The following is a 13,715-nucleotide window of genomic DNA, read 5'->3' as shown; positions in this document are numbered from 1 at the left end:
ATGTTCCCACTATTCTGAGTCCTTGCCTTCTGTCCCACTTAGGGACAGAAAAGGACTGAGGATGTCAACCCAGAAGGAACATTGGAGAAGCGCAAACAGCTCCTCTCTGGGAGCAGAGAGTGCCTGATTAAGGTGCCTCCGCCCCCCCCCCCGCCCCCCGCCAATCAACTGAATTGAGGCAATGGGGGGGTCATGCCTGCACCACTTAGAAGTCCTGTCTCTTTGTCTCCTATTTTAGCTGTGGCACCCCTTTTGTGACAGCTAGTTTGCCACTGGTGCCAAGGCGCTTTCTGAAAATTCCAAACGTACCCACTAGGGTCGCTAGCCCCTGGCTTAGCTTAAGCAAAGCGGTGGTCTCATGTGCCTTCTGACCCACCCCCCCACCCCCTTTGTTGCTGTGGTTGGCATCCGTCTGTCTCAACAGACCATGGAGTGCGCCTCCGGACATGAAGTCAAACTGCTGCATTAGTAGCACTAAAGCACCTTAAGGTCCATAAATAGCAACACCCTAAAGGTCCCGGGCCCTAAGGCGGTCAGATTAACCTCAACCAGGGCCAGGGCCTTCTCAACACTGGCTCCGGCCTGGTGGAACGCTCTCTCTCATGAGACCAGGGCCCTGCAGGGTCTGATTTCTTTCTGCAGGGCCTGTAAGACAGAGTTGTTCCACCTGGCCTTTGGCTTGGAATCAACTTGATCCCCTCCCCCTCTTTCCTTTTTCCTTCTGTGATGGAACTCCTATTTGGGGACTTCCCTGGCTTTTTTCTGGCCCACGTAGTTGCCAGTCTGGATAGTTTGCCTTGATGTTTTCATCCCCAAAAAGTTTTTGATTTGAGTTTCTACTGAAATGAGGCTGCATTTTAATGTTGTATTTTAATCTTGTTATTAAGTTGTATTTCAATCGATTGTTTTAATACCTGGTGTTAGCCGCCCTGAGTCCAGTCTTGGCTGGGGAGGGCGGGGTATAAATAAATTTTATTATCATCATTATTATTATATGGCACGCCCCCCCCCCACTGCAGAAGGCAAGCCTGGGTGGTATTTATGGAGGTCCTGGGCTGCCCAGATGACGAGACCCACCCCTCCCAGCCTGGCTCATGTGGTCCAAAGGAAAGCAGAGCAAGACATTGAGCACCAGCTTGGCTACAGGATCTGATGGAAGGAGGCCTTCAAGGCGCCATCCAGCCATTTTAAGGATTTGTGTAGGCTTTACTTCTGAGCCTTTTCTACTGCCGAAGATTTCCTGGAAGGCAGCAGAGATTCAGGATCAGAGTTTTCCTTCTCCTAGATGGGCTCCCTTCCCAGGTTGACGAGCCCCACCTGCCCCTCACTTCCCTCTACAGCACATTCAGAAACCGCCTTCTTGACCGCTGGACCCACGATTGCTTTGTCTGCTAGAGCCGGTCTTTGCATGAAGGGAAATCCCTAACTCATCGAGGGTTTGAGACCTGTCGGCTACCCTCACCTGGTTTAGCCGGCCAGTTGAAGCAGTTTCTGGGATATGCTTAAATGTAATGCCCAGCAAAGATCACAGAAGCCAGAAGTACAGGAATGGGATATATCGCTGCCCTACCCCAATGAGTTTCTTGTCCTGCTCCAGGACAGGCAAGCAGTTAAATATATCATGCGAACAAGAAAGAAAGAAAGCTAAAAACTCCGCAGAATGAATTATACAAAGCGAGAAATTACACAACCGTTCTAGAATTCCGTAATTTTTACAGGTTGCAGAAACCAGCCTTTCCTGGTGCAGGAGTGGGAGAAAGCTGCTAGCCACCATGCCCAAAAATTGCTCACTCTAGGAAAATTGACTATGCACCCCAAGATTTAGGATCTTCTCCAAACCTGTGCAAAAAGATTTGCAGGGTTTTTGTTTTTTTGCAGAGAAACCCCTGTGTTTTGCAGCACTCGCTCATTCAGCAAAGGAGATGGTCTTGGAAGCATGCAAAGCACAATCATCAGTGGCAGCCTATTGCTACCACCACAGCTTTCATTTAAAAGAAAAAAAAGGGGGGGGACTTTTTAAGTGCACACAAAGCAATTCCTCAACTGCATCAGAGGGAGATTCAATCCGTGCACATTTAACTTGGGGGGGCAGGAGCATTGTCAGCCAAGGCTCCTTTTAATGCCAGTTTCATTCCCGACTTTTGGGGTAGGAGGTGGAGCAGAGATAATAGGGAAGCTCGCGTTACTGGTACTTTTCCAATTAGAAACCCACCACCACCCAATCAGCGGCCCATAAACTGTTCTTATGCCATTTGCGCTAATTGAATTTCATTATACATTTGGAGCAACACATTATTTCCCTGCTGGTTCCTATAGCACCCTTCATAACGAGGGGCTAATTATATAGCGTGTGTATTTGCACGCACACACACACACAAGACTGAACACCAAGAGAACTTGTGTGGGCCGTAGCTCTGAGGAAAGGCTGCATGGAGCAGACTTGGGCAATCTTGCACTGGGTTTAATGCACAACGCCTCTGCCAGCAGCATAAACTGTGCACAGGTGGCACCGGGATGGGCTGTACCTCAGATGCCGTGCACACAGAAAGCCGAAGGTTCGATCCCTGGGATCTCCAGGAAGGACTGGGAGAAATCCTTGCTAACCACCTGCTGTTCCACTCCCAGGAACACAGGAAGTTGTTTTATAAAATAGTCAGCCCATGGGTCCAATTAGCTTGGTACTGTCTACACTGACTGGCAGCCATTTTCCAGGGTTTTCATAGCTGTCAACTTACAGATTTGAAAATAAGGGACCAGCAGCCTCGAAAATAAGGGATCAGCAGCCAAAATAAGGGATTTTCCGAACACAGGTATGTTCAACTTCTGAGCCCCTCTAAGCCAAAGGCAGAAACCCCAGCCAGCAGCCAAACGAAGCCTCAAGTGGTGGTTCCCACAGCGCAGCAACCCGGCAAAGGGGATGCAGCAAGGAAAACCACCGTCACCTCTCTGCTGGGAAGCGCTGAGCAAAAGGCAAGTCCCCAGGCAACGCGGCCGATTTGATCGGCACAAGGCATGCAAGCTCCACCCCCCAGTTGTTCTTAGAGTCCTTATTGGGTGAGCAACGCAGCCAAGCAACACAGTTGGAGCCTCCCTCCTCCCTGGCTGGCAGGGGGGGAGGGAGAGGAGCTGCTTCCTTTGAAATCCGGGAAATTTAAGGGACATCAGCAATAAGGGACAGCAGCGGGACACGGCGCTGGGATAAAGGACTTTCCCGCCAAATAAGGGACGGTTGACAGCTATGGGGTTTTAGGCCTTAACAGGAGATGCCAAGGATTCAACTTCAGACTTTATGTACGCAAAGCAGATGCACACACCCCCTCAGCTGGTTCGATCCTGAGCATCTCCAGGAAAAACCAGCAAGAGAGTCTTGCATGCACACAAAAGCTTATACCAGAACAAACTTAGTTGGTCTATAAGGTGCTACTGAACAATTCATTATTATTATTATTATTTTATTTCGACTGCGCCAGACCAACACGGCTACCTACCTGAATCTAGACTAATAATAATAATAATAATTTATTAGCTATACCCCGCCCATCTGGCTGGGCTTCCCCAGCCACTCTGGGCAGCTTCCAACAAAACATTAAAATACAGTAATGCATCAAACATTAAAAGCTTCCCTTAACAGGGCTGCCTTCAGATGTCTTCTAAAAGTCTGGTAGTTGTTGTTCTCTTTGACATCTGGTGGGAGGGTGTTCCACAGGGAGGGCGCCACCACCGAGAAGGCCCTCTGCCTGGTTCCCTGTAACTTGGCTTCTCACAGGGAGGGAACCGCCAGAAGGCCCTCGGCGCTGGACCTCAGTGTCTGGGCAGAACGATGGGGGTGGAGATGCTCCTTCAGATATACTGGACCGAGGCCGTTTAGGGCTTTAAAGGTCAGCACCAACACTTTGAATTGTGCTGGGAAATGTACTTATATAAGCAAGTTATATGATGTTAGTCTTTGAGGTGCGGCAGGACTCTGCTGTGTTTGCTGCAGAAGGCTACTCCTCTGGAAATATTTATCCAGGGCGATTGGCTGCATGGGGACAGAGTTCAGCACACAAACAGCTGAATGTGCCACAGGCTCTGCCATGGTTTCTGTTGGTGATGCCCACAGTAAAAAAAAAGAAATATGAAAGCAGATTGGCCTACGTACCGATTAGTCCTAGAAATAGGTAAAGACAAGCCTACACTGAAAAAATACGAGGGAATTAAAAGTCACCTAACAGATTGGGACGCGGGTGGCGCTGTGGGTTAAACCACAGAACCTATGACTTGCTGATCAGAAGGTCGGCGGTTCAAGATGGGTGACACCTGGCTTGAGAGCAGCACATGTGAAAAGGATCTAGGAGTCTTGGTTGACCACAAACTTGACATGAGCCAACAGTGTGACGCGGCAGCTAAAAAAGCCAATGCAATTCTGGGCTGCATCAATAGGAGTATAGCATCTAGATCAAGGGAAGTAATAGTGCCACTGTATTCTGCTCTGGTCAGACCTCACCTGGAGTACTGTGTCCAGTTCTGGGCACCACAGTTCAAGAAGGACACTGACAAACTGGAACGTGTCCAGAGGAGGGCAACCAAAATGGTCAAAGGCCTGGAAACGATGCCTTATGAGGAATGGCTAAGGGAGCTGGGCATGTTTAGCCTGGAGAAGAGGAGGTTAAGGGGTGATATGATAGCCATGTTCAAATATATAAAAGGATGTCACATAGAGGAGGGAGAAAGGTTGTTTTCTGCTGCTCCAGAGAAGCGGACACGGAGCAATGGATCCAAACTACAAGAAAGAAGATTCCACCTAAACATTAGGAAGAACTTCCTGACAGTAAGAGCTGTTCGACAGTGGAATTTGCTGCCAAGGAGTGTGGTGGAGTCTCCTTCTTTGGAGGTCTTTAAGCAGAGGCTTGACAACCATATGTCAGGAGTGCTCTGATGGTGTTTCCTGCTTGGCAGGGGGTTGGACTCAATGGCCCTTGTGGTCTATTCCAACTCTATGATTCTATGATTCTATGAAATCCCCGCGACAGGGTGAGCTCCCATTGCTCGGTCCCTGCTGCTGCCAACCTAGCAGTTCGAAAGCTCTGTCTTGGGATGGGGGTTGTAATGGATGTACCAAGGGGAAGAGGAATTTGACCCAAACAGCCTTTGTGCTCGTGCATGCTCTATCTTGAAGGAAATTTGACACCTCTTCTGAAACCACATATCAAGTCTGGGGACCACATTTAGGATGCGATGGGGCGCTCCCATTTGTTCATCCGCCTCTACTGCTTTCACATATTGAAAGGGAAGTGGGGGCGACTTTGGTAACGAAAGGGCGTGCAGTTTAGGGGAGCGGAATCTTCCCTGCTTTGCATCCTCCAATCCAGCCCCTCCCAGTTTCCTCCCAATCAAACTCACTTCTGGTATTTGAACCAGATTAGGGGGAAAATAGGGACATGGGTGGCGCTGTGGGTTAAACCACTGAGCCTAGGGCTTGCCGATCAGAAGGTTGGTGGTTCGAATCCCCACGACGGGGTGAGCTCCCGTTGCTCGGTCCCTGCTGCTGCCAACCTAGCAGTTCGAAAGCCCGTCAAAGTGCAAGTAGATAAATAGGTACCACTCCAGCGGGAAGGTAAACAGCGTTTCCGTGTGCTGCTCTGGTTCGCCAGAAGTGGCTTAGTCATGCTGGCCACATGACCCGGAAGCTGTGCGCCGGCTCCCTTGGCCAATAAAGCGAGATGAGCGCCACAACCCCAGAGTCGGCCGCGACTGGACCTAACAGTCAGGGGTCCCTTTACCTTTACCTAACGGATTGGTTACAATATTTTCAGTTACAGCAAAGATTGGCCATGGATTTAAAACAAGGGATTGCGAAAGAAACATCCAAATTTGAAAGAGAATTAATTTTTATCAAAGGAAAAAATATTTCACGAATCTACGATTACCTTTTGGAATGGGAAACAAAAGAAGAACAAGTCAAGGCAGTTATGGTGAAACGGGCACAGGATTTTGGATGCAGGCATTGAAACAAACTCATGGCGACAGCATATACAGCATATATGGCCCTCTCTGAGTCTTAGCAATACAGTGGTACCTCAGGTTACAGACGCTTCAGGTTACATACCCTTCAGGTTACAGACTCCGCTAACCCAGAAACAGTACCTCAGGTTATGAACTTTGCTTCAGGATGAGAACAGAAATCGCACGGCAGCAGCAGGAGGCCCATTAGCTAAAGTGCTACCTCAGGTTAAGAACAGTTTCAGGTTAAGAACGGACCTCTGGAACAAATTAAGTTCTTAACCCGAAGTACCACTGTAGAGGAAGTTGTCTTGCAAAGTCTCATCCATCATGCCGGCAACTGATGCTCTAACCCTAATCCACAGCTCTAAGACAAGTGCATTCAGGATAGTTCAGGACAGATGGTTAGCTAAGGTTGCAGGTTCGATCGCTGTGCGGGACAGCTGCATATTCCTGCACTGCAGAGGGATAAACTACATGTTCCTCAAGGTCCTTTCCAACTCTATAATTCTATGATTTGAACGGTGGCCCCAAGTGCTTTGGCTTACCAGTAGTACATGTGAAAAGGATCTAGGGGTCTTGGTGGACCACAAGCTTAACACGAGTCAATGGCGTGATGCAGCAGCAAAAAAGGCAAATGCTATTCTAGGCTGCATCAACAGACGTATAGCGTCCAGATCTAGGGAAGTCATAGTACCACTCTATTCTGTTTTAGTCAAACCACACCTGGAGTCCTGTATCCAATTCTGGGCGCCACAATTTAAGGAGGAGGTTGACAAGCTGGAACGTGTGCAGAGGAGGGCGACCAAGATGATGAAGGGACTGGGAACCAAGCGTTCCTTATGAGGAACGGTTGAAGGAGCTGGGTATGTTTAGCCTGGAAAAGAGGAGACTGAGAGGAGATAGGATAGCCATCTTCAAATATCTGAAGGGCTGTCCCATGGAAGATGGAGCAAGCTTGTTTTCTCCTGCTCTGGTGGGTAGGACTCAAAGCAGTGGCTTCAAGTTACAAGAAAGGAGATTCTAACTAAACTTTAGGAAGAACTTTAGGAAGAACTGTTTGACAGTGGAACGGTCTCCCTCAGGAGGTTGTGGACTCTCCTTCCTTGGAGGTTTTTAAGCAGAGGTTGGATGTCTACCTGTCATGGATGCTTTAGCCGAGATTCCTGCATTGCAGAGAGTTGGACAAGACGACTCTTTGATATCCCTTCTAACTCTACAATGTTGTGATTCTATGGTATAGGTCTGCAGTGAATGTATGTTTTTTTCACTTCCTGAAAAGAAAAACCGCGCCTTCACAGCTGTGGGAGAGTGTGTCCCGAAAACAGCAATTAGCTTTCTGAAAAACAAGGCGCGACCAAGTGACGCGTTGTCAGGTTCTGTGGATCACACCTGAGCAACGGCAAGGTGGCTAATGCTTTAGCAGAGAGCAAACCGGAGCCCAGCCCGGCACTCTGTGCCAAAGTCAACGCTGGAATTAAGCTGAGAAACACCACTGCTTAGTTAGTTAATGCTCAAATAAAGAACACGATGCACCTTGTGCAATATCAGCCAGCCCGTTCTCTCAAATCAACAGGTGAAGCCCTCCTGGTGGTCCCTCCTCTGTATGAGGTAGGTGGTGTGGAGTCCAGGAAAGGGCCTTTTTAGTGGTGGCTCACTCCTTCTGAGGTGCATCTAGCCCCATCTCTCTATAGCTTTAGGTGTCTAGTTAAGACACACCTTTTTCAGCAACTGTTTGGAGGAAGAGGGACCTGAAGGCTGGCGCTATAAGTAACTGTGCTTTGCTGATTTGTGATGTGTTTTTAAGGATTGTGGTGTTTTATGAATTTTTCTTATCTGTTGGTCCATTTGTTCTACGCTGGCTTGTGCAAAGTTCTCTAAATAACTAAATAGTGCTGCATACGGGGAAATGATGTACAATTAGCCCACTTTTCCCTTCATCCTTGAAGCAGGCACTTAAATCATTTTATTTTTCAAGGTCAAGAAGAAAGAGCACACAAACCTTCTCCTTGAAAAGTGGCCTCTGCACCTTTAAATGAGTGGTGAGTGATGCTTGCATCATAATTAAAATATGAAATGACTCTGAAAATCCAACTTTTTTTGAAACCTGTGTGTTTGCACTTACGGTTGAATTCCCTAAAACAGGCATGTTTCAAGAGACCGCAATTTACTCCCAGCATAAGAAAACAGGCAGTGATCTACCAAAGTTGTTGAGCTTTTCTTAGGGAGCCAAAGTTTTTAGGGAACAGGTAGATCGTGATCGACCTGTTGGCCATCAGTGCCCTAAAAAATGAACAGTCTGCTTTCAAATGAAACTGTGCTGTCTGCCACCTGGTAAATGATATACTTAAAAAAAATATTTTGTTTATCTGTGAATTGCCTTTTGCACGTCTCAAGGAGATTTATAATCCTGCAATAAAAACTAACTTACGTTTAAAAAAAATACAACAATTAAAATAGGTTTTAAAACCTAATTCTAATATACACTTTAAAACAATAAACAAAACAAAAAAATCCACCCAATTGGAAAAGCTTATTTGGTTGATCCTGTATTCATCTACTAAAAAGCGGGGGGTGATCAAGCTGGAATAGATTAGTACCTGCAAAATTGTGCAGGTACATGAGTCAAAGCAATCATTCTGAAGCAAGAAACATGCAGTGTTAAGAGGATGCACACATGCGACTTACCAGCGTTTGTAGAAAAGGCTTTCCTTCCTGTGTCAAAGAGAAACGGGGGACACTTTTACAATGGTACTTGCCATCTGCCGTTTTTAAAAGTCGTGTATTAAAAATATTTCTTTAAAAAAAAAATAATAATGTTATGCTGCCTGATTAAATGTAGGCACTTTTAGCTGATTGATTGATTCCTCAAACCAATTTATTGATTAAACTCTGGGGCCCTGTCAGACATATCCAGACAGAAAAAGATGGGATTTCATAAAATCATAGAGTTGGAAGAGACCCTGAGGGTCATCTAGTCCAACCCCCTGCAATGCAGGAATCTCAGCTGGAGCATCCATGACAGATGGCCACCCAACCTCTGCTTGAAAACATCCAAGGAAGGAGAGTCCACCGCCTCTCGTGGGAGTCTGTTCTGCTGCCGAACAGCTCTTAATGTCAGGACTTTCCTGAATGTTTCACACATACAATATTTACGGCTTAAACTCTGCACCAATAGAGTCCATCCACACTTGCATTGGCCCTGGTTTTATCCCCCAGGGAAACCTGCAGGTTAGCGCTTAAACCAGCAGTCAGCAAACTTTTTCAGCAGGGGGCCGGTCCACTGTCCCTCAGACCTTGTGGGGGGCCAGACTACATTTTGGGAAAATAAATAAAATGAACGAATTCCTATGCCCCACAAATAACCCAGAGATGCATTTTAAATAAAAGCACACATCCTAGTCATGTAAAAACACCAGGCAAGCCCCACAAATAACCCAGAGATGCTTTTTAAATAAAAGGACACATTCTACTCATGTAAAAACACGCTGATTCCCGGACCTTCTGTGGGCCGGATTTAGAAGGCGATTGGGCCACATCCAGCCTACCCATTGCCTACCTATGGCTTAAACTAAAGTTCCCACTGACCTCAATGGGAATGACTAACACTGGACTGCCCTTTGCTTTGCATTCGAAGGTGTGCACAATGGCACGGTTTCTCTTTTATGCATGGCATGCAATAGCACGGTCAATGCTCAGTCTATGCTCAGTCGAGCTTTTTTCCTTGAGTGAAAATTACAGCCTGCTCTGCATCCAAGCCTCGCAGCTCATTCTTCTCCTCCCTGCCAATTTGTGTGTTTGTGCGATTGCGATTATCAGGGTCACCTTTGGGGACGGCAGAGGGAGTCACACAACAGTCCCGTCCCCTGCAGCAGGCAAGAGGCGATTGCAACAATTCCGTCTCCGGCTTGTTTGAAATAGATAATCAGCCGAGAGAGCTTCTGTCCTGCGAAAACACACACGTTTTATTTCTGGAGTGTTTGCACATTGTGTGCGCCTCACACATGAATAAAAGCGCCACCTGTTTGAGGCCGATAACTGCAGCTCACGATGCGCCATATCAGTCGCTCGCTGCAACAGCAGGCCGCTTTGTAAAAGCGACGCTCCGGCAGCTCTGACGTGACCCACATTTTGTTAAAACAGCTGCGTGCTGTTCAGTTTGCTTTAATAAGCCTTCGCTTGAGCTTCTCCCAGTTTGCACAGAAGCCCGTTTCTTCTACCCTGACGCGCTGCAGAGATAAGCTTGAAAGTGTGCTGTCAGCACTGGGTGAAAAGTCACGAGTTCGAGGGCGGGGGATCTGGGGAACATCAGGATAGTGGTGGGCTCCTGCCACAGACCCTATACCTGAAAGCAGATTTTTGTGTCAATTTATATACGCATATATAGTTATAAGGGATGAGGGTAGCACTGTGGTCTAAACCAGAGCCTAGGGCTTGCTGATCAGAAACTCAGCGGTTCGAATCCCCGCGATGGGGTGAGCTCCCGTTGCTCGGTCCCGGCTCCTGCCCACCTAGCAGTTCAAAAGCATGTCAAAGTGCAAGTAGATAAATAGGTACCGCTCCGGCGGGAAGGTAAACGGCGTTTCCGTGCGCTGCTCTGGTTCAGCAGAAGAGGCTTAGTCATGCTGGCCACATGACCCAGAAACTGTCTGCGGACAAACGCTGGCTTCCTCGGCCTATAGAGCGAGATGAGCGCCGCAACCCCAGAGTCGTCCGCGACTGGACCTAACGGTCAGGGGTACCTTTACCTCTACCTATATAGTTATCAAATTTATCAGCACCTGTTGAGGATCCAGTAGTTACATAGGAAGATGTCTTATACTGAGTCAGGCACTTGGTGCCTCTAGCTAAGTCTTGTCTACACTGACTAGCAAAAGTAGCTTCTTTCCCAAATAGGTTTTATCTTAAACTACAGCAACCCGACTCTTCATTGCTAAAGACATACTTTCTTCTCTAGCATATTATTTACTACAAAGGTCTTTCTCAACGTAGTTTTAATTTTAATTCTCCTTATTGCACTTGTTAATTCAGTGAAAGAAAAGAGGCTTTACAAATGAAATCTCATTACTAGACAAAGAGTTATTACAAAATAAGACAAAAGTAATTTCTAAAGTATATGAAACACTGTTGGACTGGGAAGTTAAGGACAAACAAGTAAAAGAGGTAATGATTAGATGGGCTTAAGATATAGGTAAAACTATCAAACTATCATCATGGGAAAAATTATGGAAAGAAAGTTGGAAATTTACGGCTTGTGAAGCGATAAGGGAAAACCTGATAGAGATGTTTTATAGATGGTATTTAACGCCAACCAAAATATGCAAAATGTATAAAACAAAATCAAATCTGTGTTGGAGCTGTAATCAAGTAGAGGGGACACTCATACATGTGTGGTGAACATGTGATAAAATCAAGAGCTTCTGGGATATGGTGTATGAGGAGCTAAAGAAAATATTCAAACAAAATTTTATTAAGAAAACAGACGCTTTTTTACGGGGGCTACTTAATAATAATTATTATTATTTATTTATACCCTGCCCATCTGGCTGGGTTTCCCCAGCCACTCTGGGCGGCTTCCAACCGAATATTCAAAAGACAATACAGCATTAAACATTAAAAATGATTAACTTCTGCAAAATAAATTAAGGTATGTAAGTCAAAAATAGAAAGAAGAAAAGGTAATAAGGAATTAAGAAGGTAACAGTTTACCAAAAACGAAAAGAGAACCGTGTTGAAGATGAAAGAAGTCAACTGGAAGAAAAGAAGAAAGAAAGTATGGTATATATATTGATGTTCATTTGTTTGTATAAATTTTTGTAAGTAACAATGTTTTAGTTGTATTTCTCTGTTTTTTGTTTTTGTTTTAGTGTTGATTATATATTATTATTTTTATGTTTAATGCGTGCACGTGTGTCGTAAAATAAATTCAAATAAAGGGGAGGAAATTCAGTGCAATCCTGATACAGTTGATTTTGACAGCTCGATGACTAAGCTCTTTAGCGACGAAACGTCTGATTACCGGAACGATGTCCAAACACTGAACTACTGGAATATCACAAGTGGACTCTTTATTTACTGTGTTTGCAATTGTTTAAGATAAAACCTATTTGGGAAAGAAACTACTATTGCCATTTTTATGGACCCCGACCACAAAAAAAGCGACATTTGGTGCTTTTCTAAGTGGATTTGTTGAAGGAGCATTTTTAAGTTAGGGTTAAAGGTAAAGGTAAAGGGACCCCTGACCATTAGGTCCGGTCGTGACCGACTCTGGGGTTGCGGCGCTCATCTTGCTTTATTGGCCGAGGGAGCCGGCGTACAGCTTCCGAGTCATGTGGCCAGCATGACTAAGCCGCTTCTGGCGAACCAGAGCAGCGCACGGAAACACCGTTTACCTTCCCACCGGAGCGGTACCTATTTATCTACTTGCACTTTGATGTGCTTTCGAACTGCTAGGTTGGCAGGAGCAGGGACCGAGCAACGGGAGCTCACCCCATTGCGGGGATTCGAACCGCCGACCTTCTGATCAGCAAGTCCTAGGCTCTGTGGTTTAGCCCACAGCGCCAATCTGGACACAAAAGAAGTTGGCCAAAGTTGTTCGGTTTCGGAGCTGTTTTTTGTGAAATTCCCCAACATCTACACTTCCGACAAGGGTTGCTGTACATCTGGATTTTCCTGGAAATTTAAGCGATTTCTGTCCAGGTGCTGTTTACGAGGGCCGAATACAAGCTTGGTCCGGGAAATTCCAGACATGTGGCAACCCTACTCTAAAGAGGACTTAAACTGCAGAAATGTAAATTTAAGATATGCACCTGAATCGCATATCTTAAAATACAGGTAGGGGCCTTAGCTGTTTTTGCTGCACTGATCCAAGCATCAGCCTCAGACAACCTCTGTAGCCATCCCTCCACCCACTCCTGTCATTCTGTCCTTTCCCCAAAATTTAGATTGGAAGTTGTAGCCTGGCAAACAGCTGACTGCAGTCTCATGAACCACATCATTCTGGAAATCTTCTTACCCCTCCCCCCATAAGAGATATGTGAACATCTTTGTTACTATGGCAACACCCGGATGCAATATTTTGAGTCAATGAAGATGGTTTACATCACTGCTAGAATACCTCGCAATCTGCAGTCATCTTCTAAAGAAAGCAAGTTCTTACTCCTCCCCTGAGATGTCTACAAAATCCAGCAGGCCCTTAAATCAGAAGTCAGAGGAACAGATACACCCTGAGTTCACTCCCAAGAAGGACAATTCCAGCTATGGACTGAGTGTAAGAGGAGCCAGAACCGTATGTAGCTTGAATTTCTTGCTCCCCTGAATTTTTAATTGAAGAAATAATAATAATACAGGATTTTAAATGAAACCTGGGATTCAGCTATACAGCTGCAAATAAAAAGTTTTACGTGTGCTTTAAGTGCAATGTACAATGTGACACTAGATGGTGAAGGTGAGTGTTATGGAAAATTCAAGGTACCTTTTCAAATGCTTTTTTTTAAAAGCATTTTCAAAGTGGTTTTTATATGTGACTAGATTCCACCCTGGAGTGAATTTGTATCCATGCATTCCACCACACACACACACACACACACACACACACACACACATCCAAGTTCTCCAGTTGAGCTCTTCTGGAAATAGGGACAATATATGCAAGAGCCCCATGGAAGTGGCAAAACAACACTGCAAATGGCAGTGGTGTACCTGAAGAAGCGTCTCCACCCCCATCGTTCAGC

The 13,715-nt window shown here is 45.9% G+C and overlaps 1 protein-coding gene across 6 annotated transcripts in view; it reads right to left on the bottom strand.

Moving 5' to 3' along the window:
• The window catches only part of SYT16 (synaptotagmin 16), a 103,763-nt gene that overhangs the window by 54,567 nt on the left and 35,481 nt on the right, over positions 1 to 13,715 (bottom strand). For 2 of the 6 annotated variants that reach the window (XM_080978243.1, XM_080978246.1), the window contains exon 2: positions 8,671 to 8,697. The exons of 3 other annotated variants lie outside the window; for them this stretch is intronic. In XM_080978243.1, coding sequence (XP_080834369.1) covers positions 8,671 to 8,697 — 27 coding nt within the window. Of the gene's footprint in view, positions 1 to 8,670; positions 8,698 to 9,807; positions 9,929 to 13,715 lie in introns of those variants that run through there. One more of the 6 variants, XM_080978247.1, reaches the window with a different exon arrangement.

The sequence above is a fragment of the Podarcis pityusensis genome (genome assembly GCF_964106645.2).
Source record: "Podarcis pityusensis genome assembly, chromosome: 1".
In the NCBI taxonomy this organism is placed as follows: Eukaryota; Metazoa; Chordata; class Lepidosauria; order Squamata; family Lacertidae; genus Podarcis; species Podarcis pityusensis.
The sequence above is the reverse complement of the archived record's forward strand: the minus strand, read 5'-3'. Positions and strand labels throughout refer to the sequence as shown.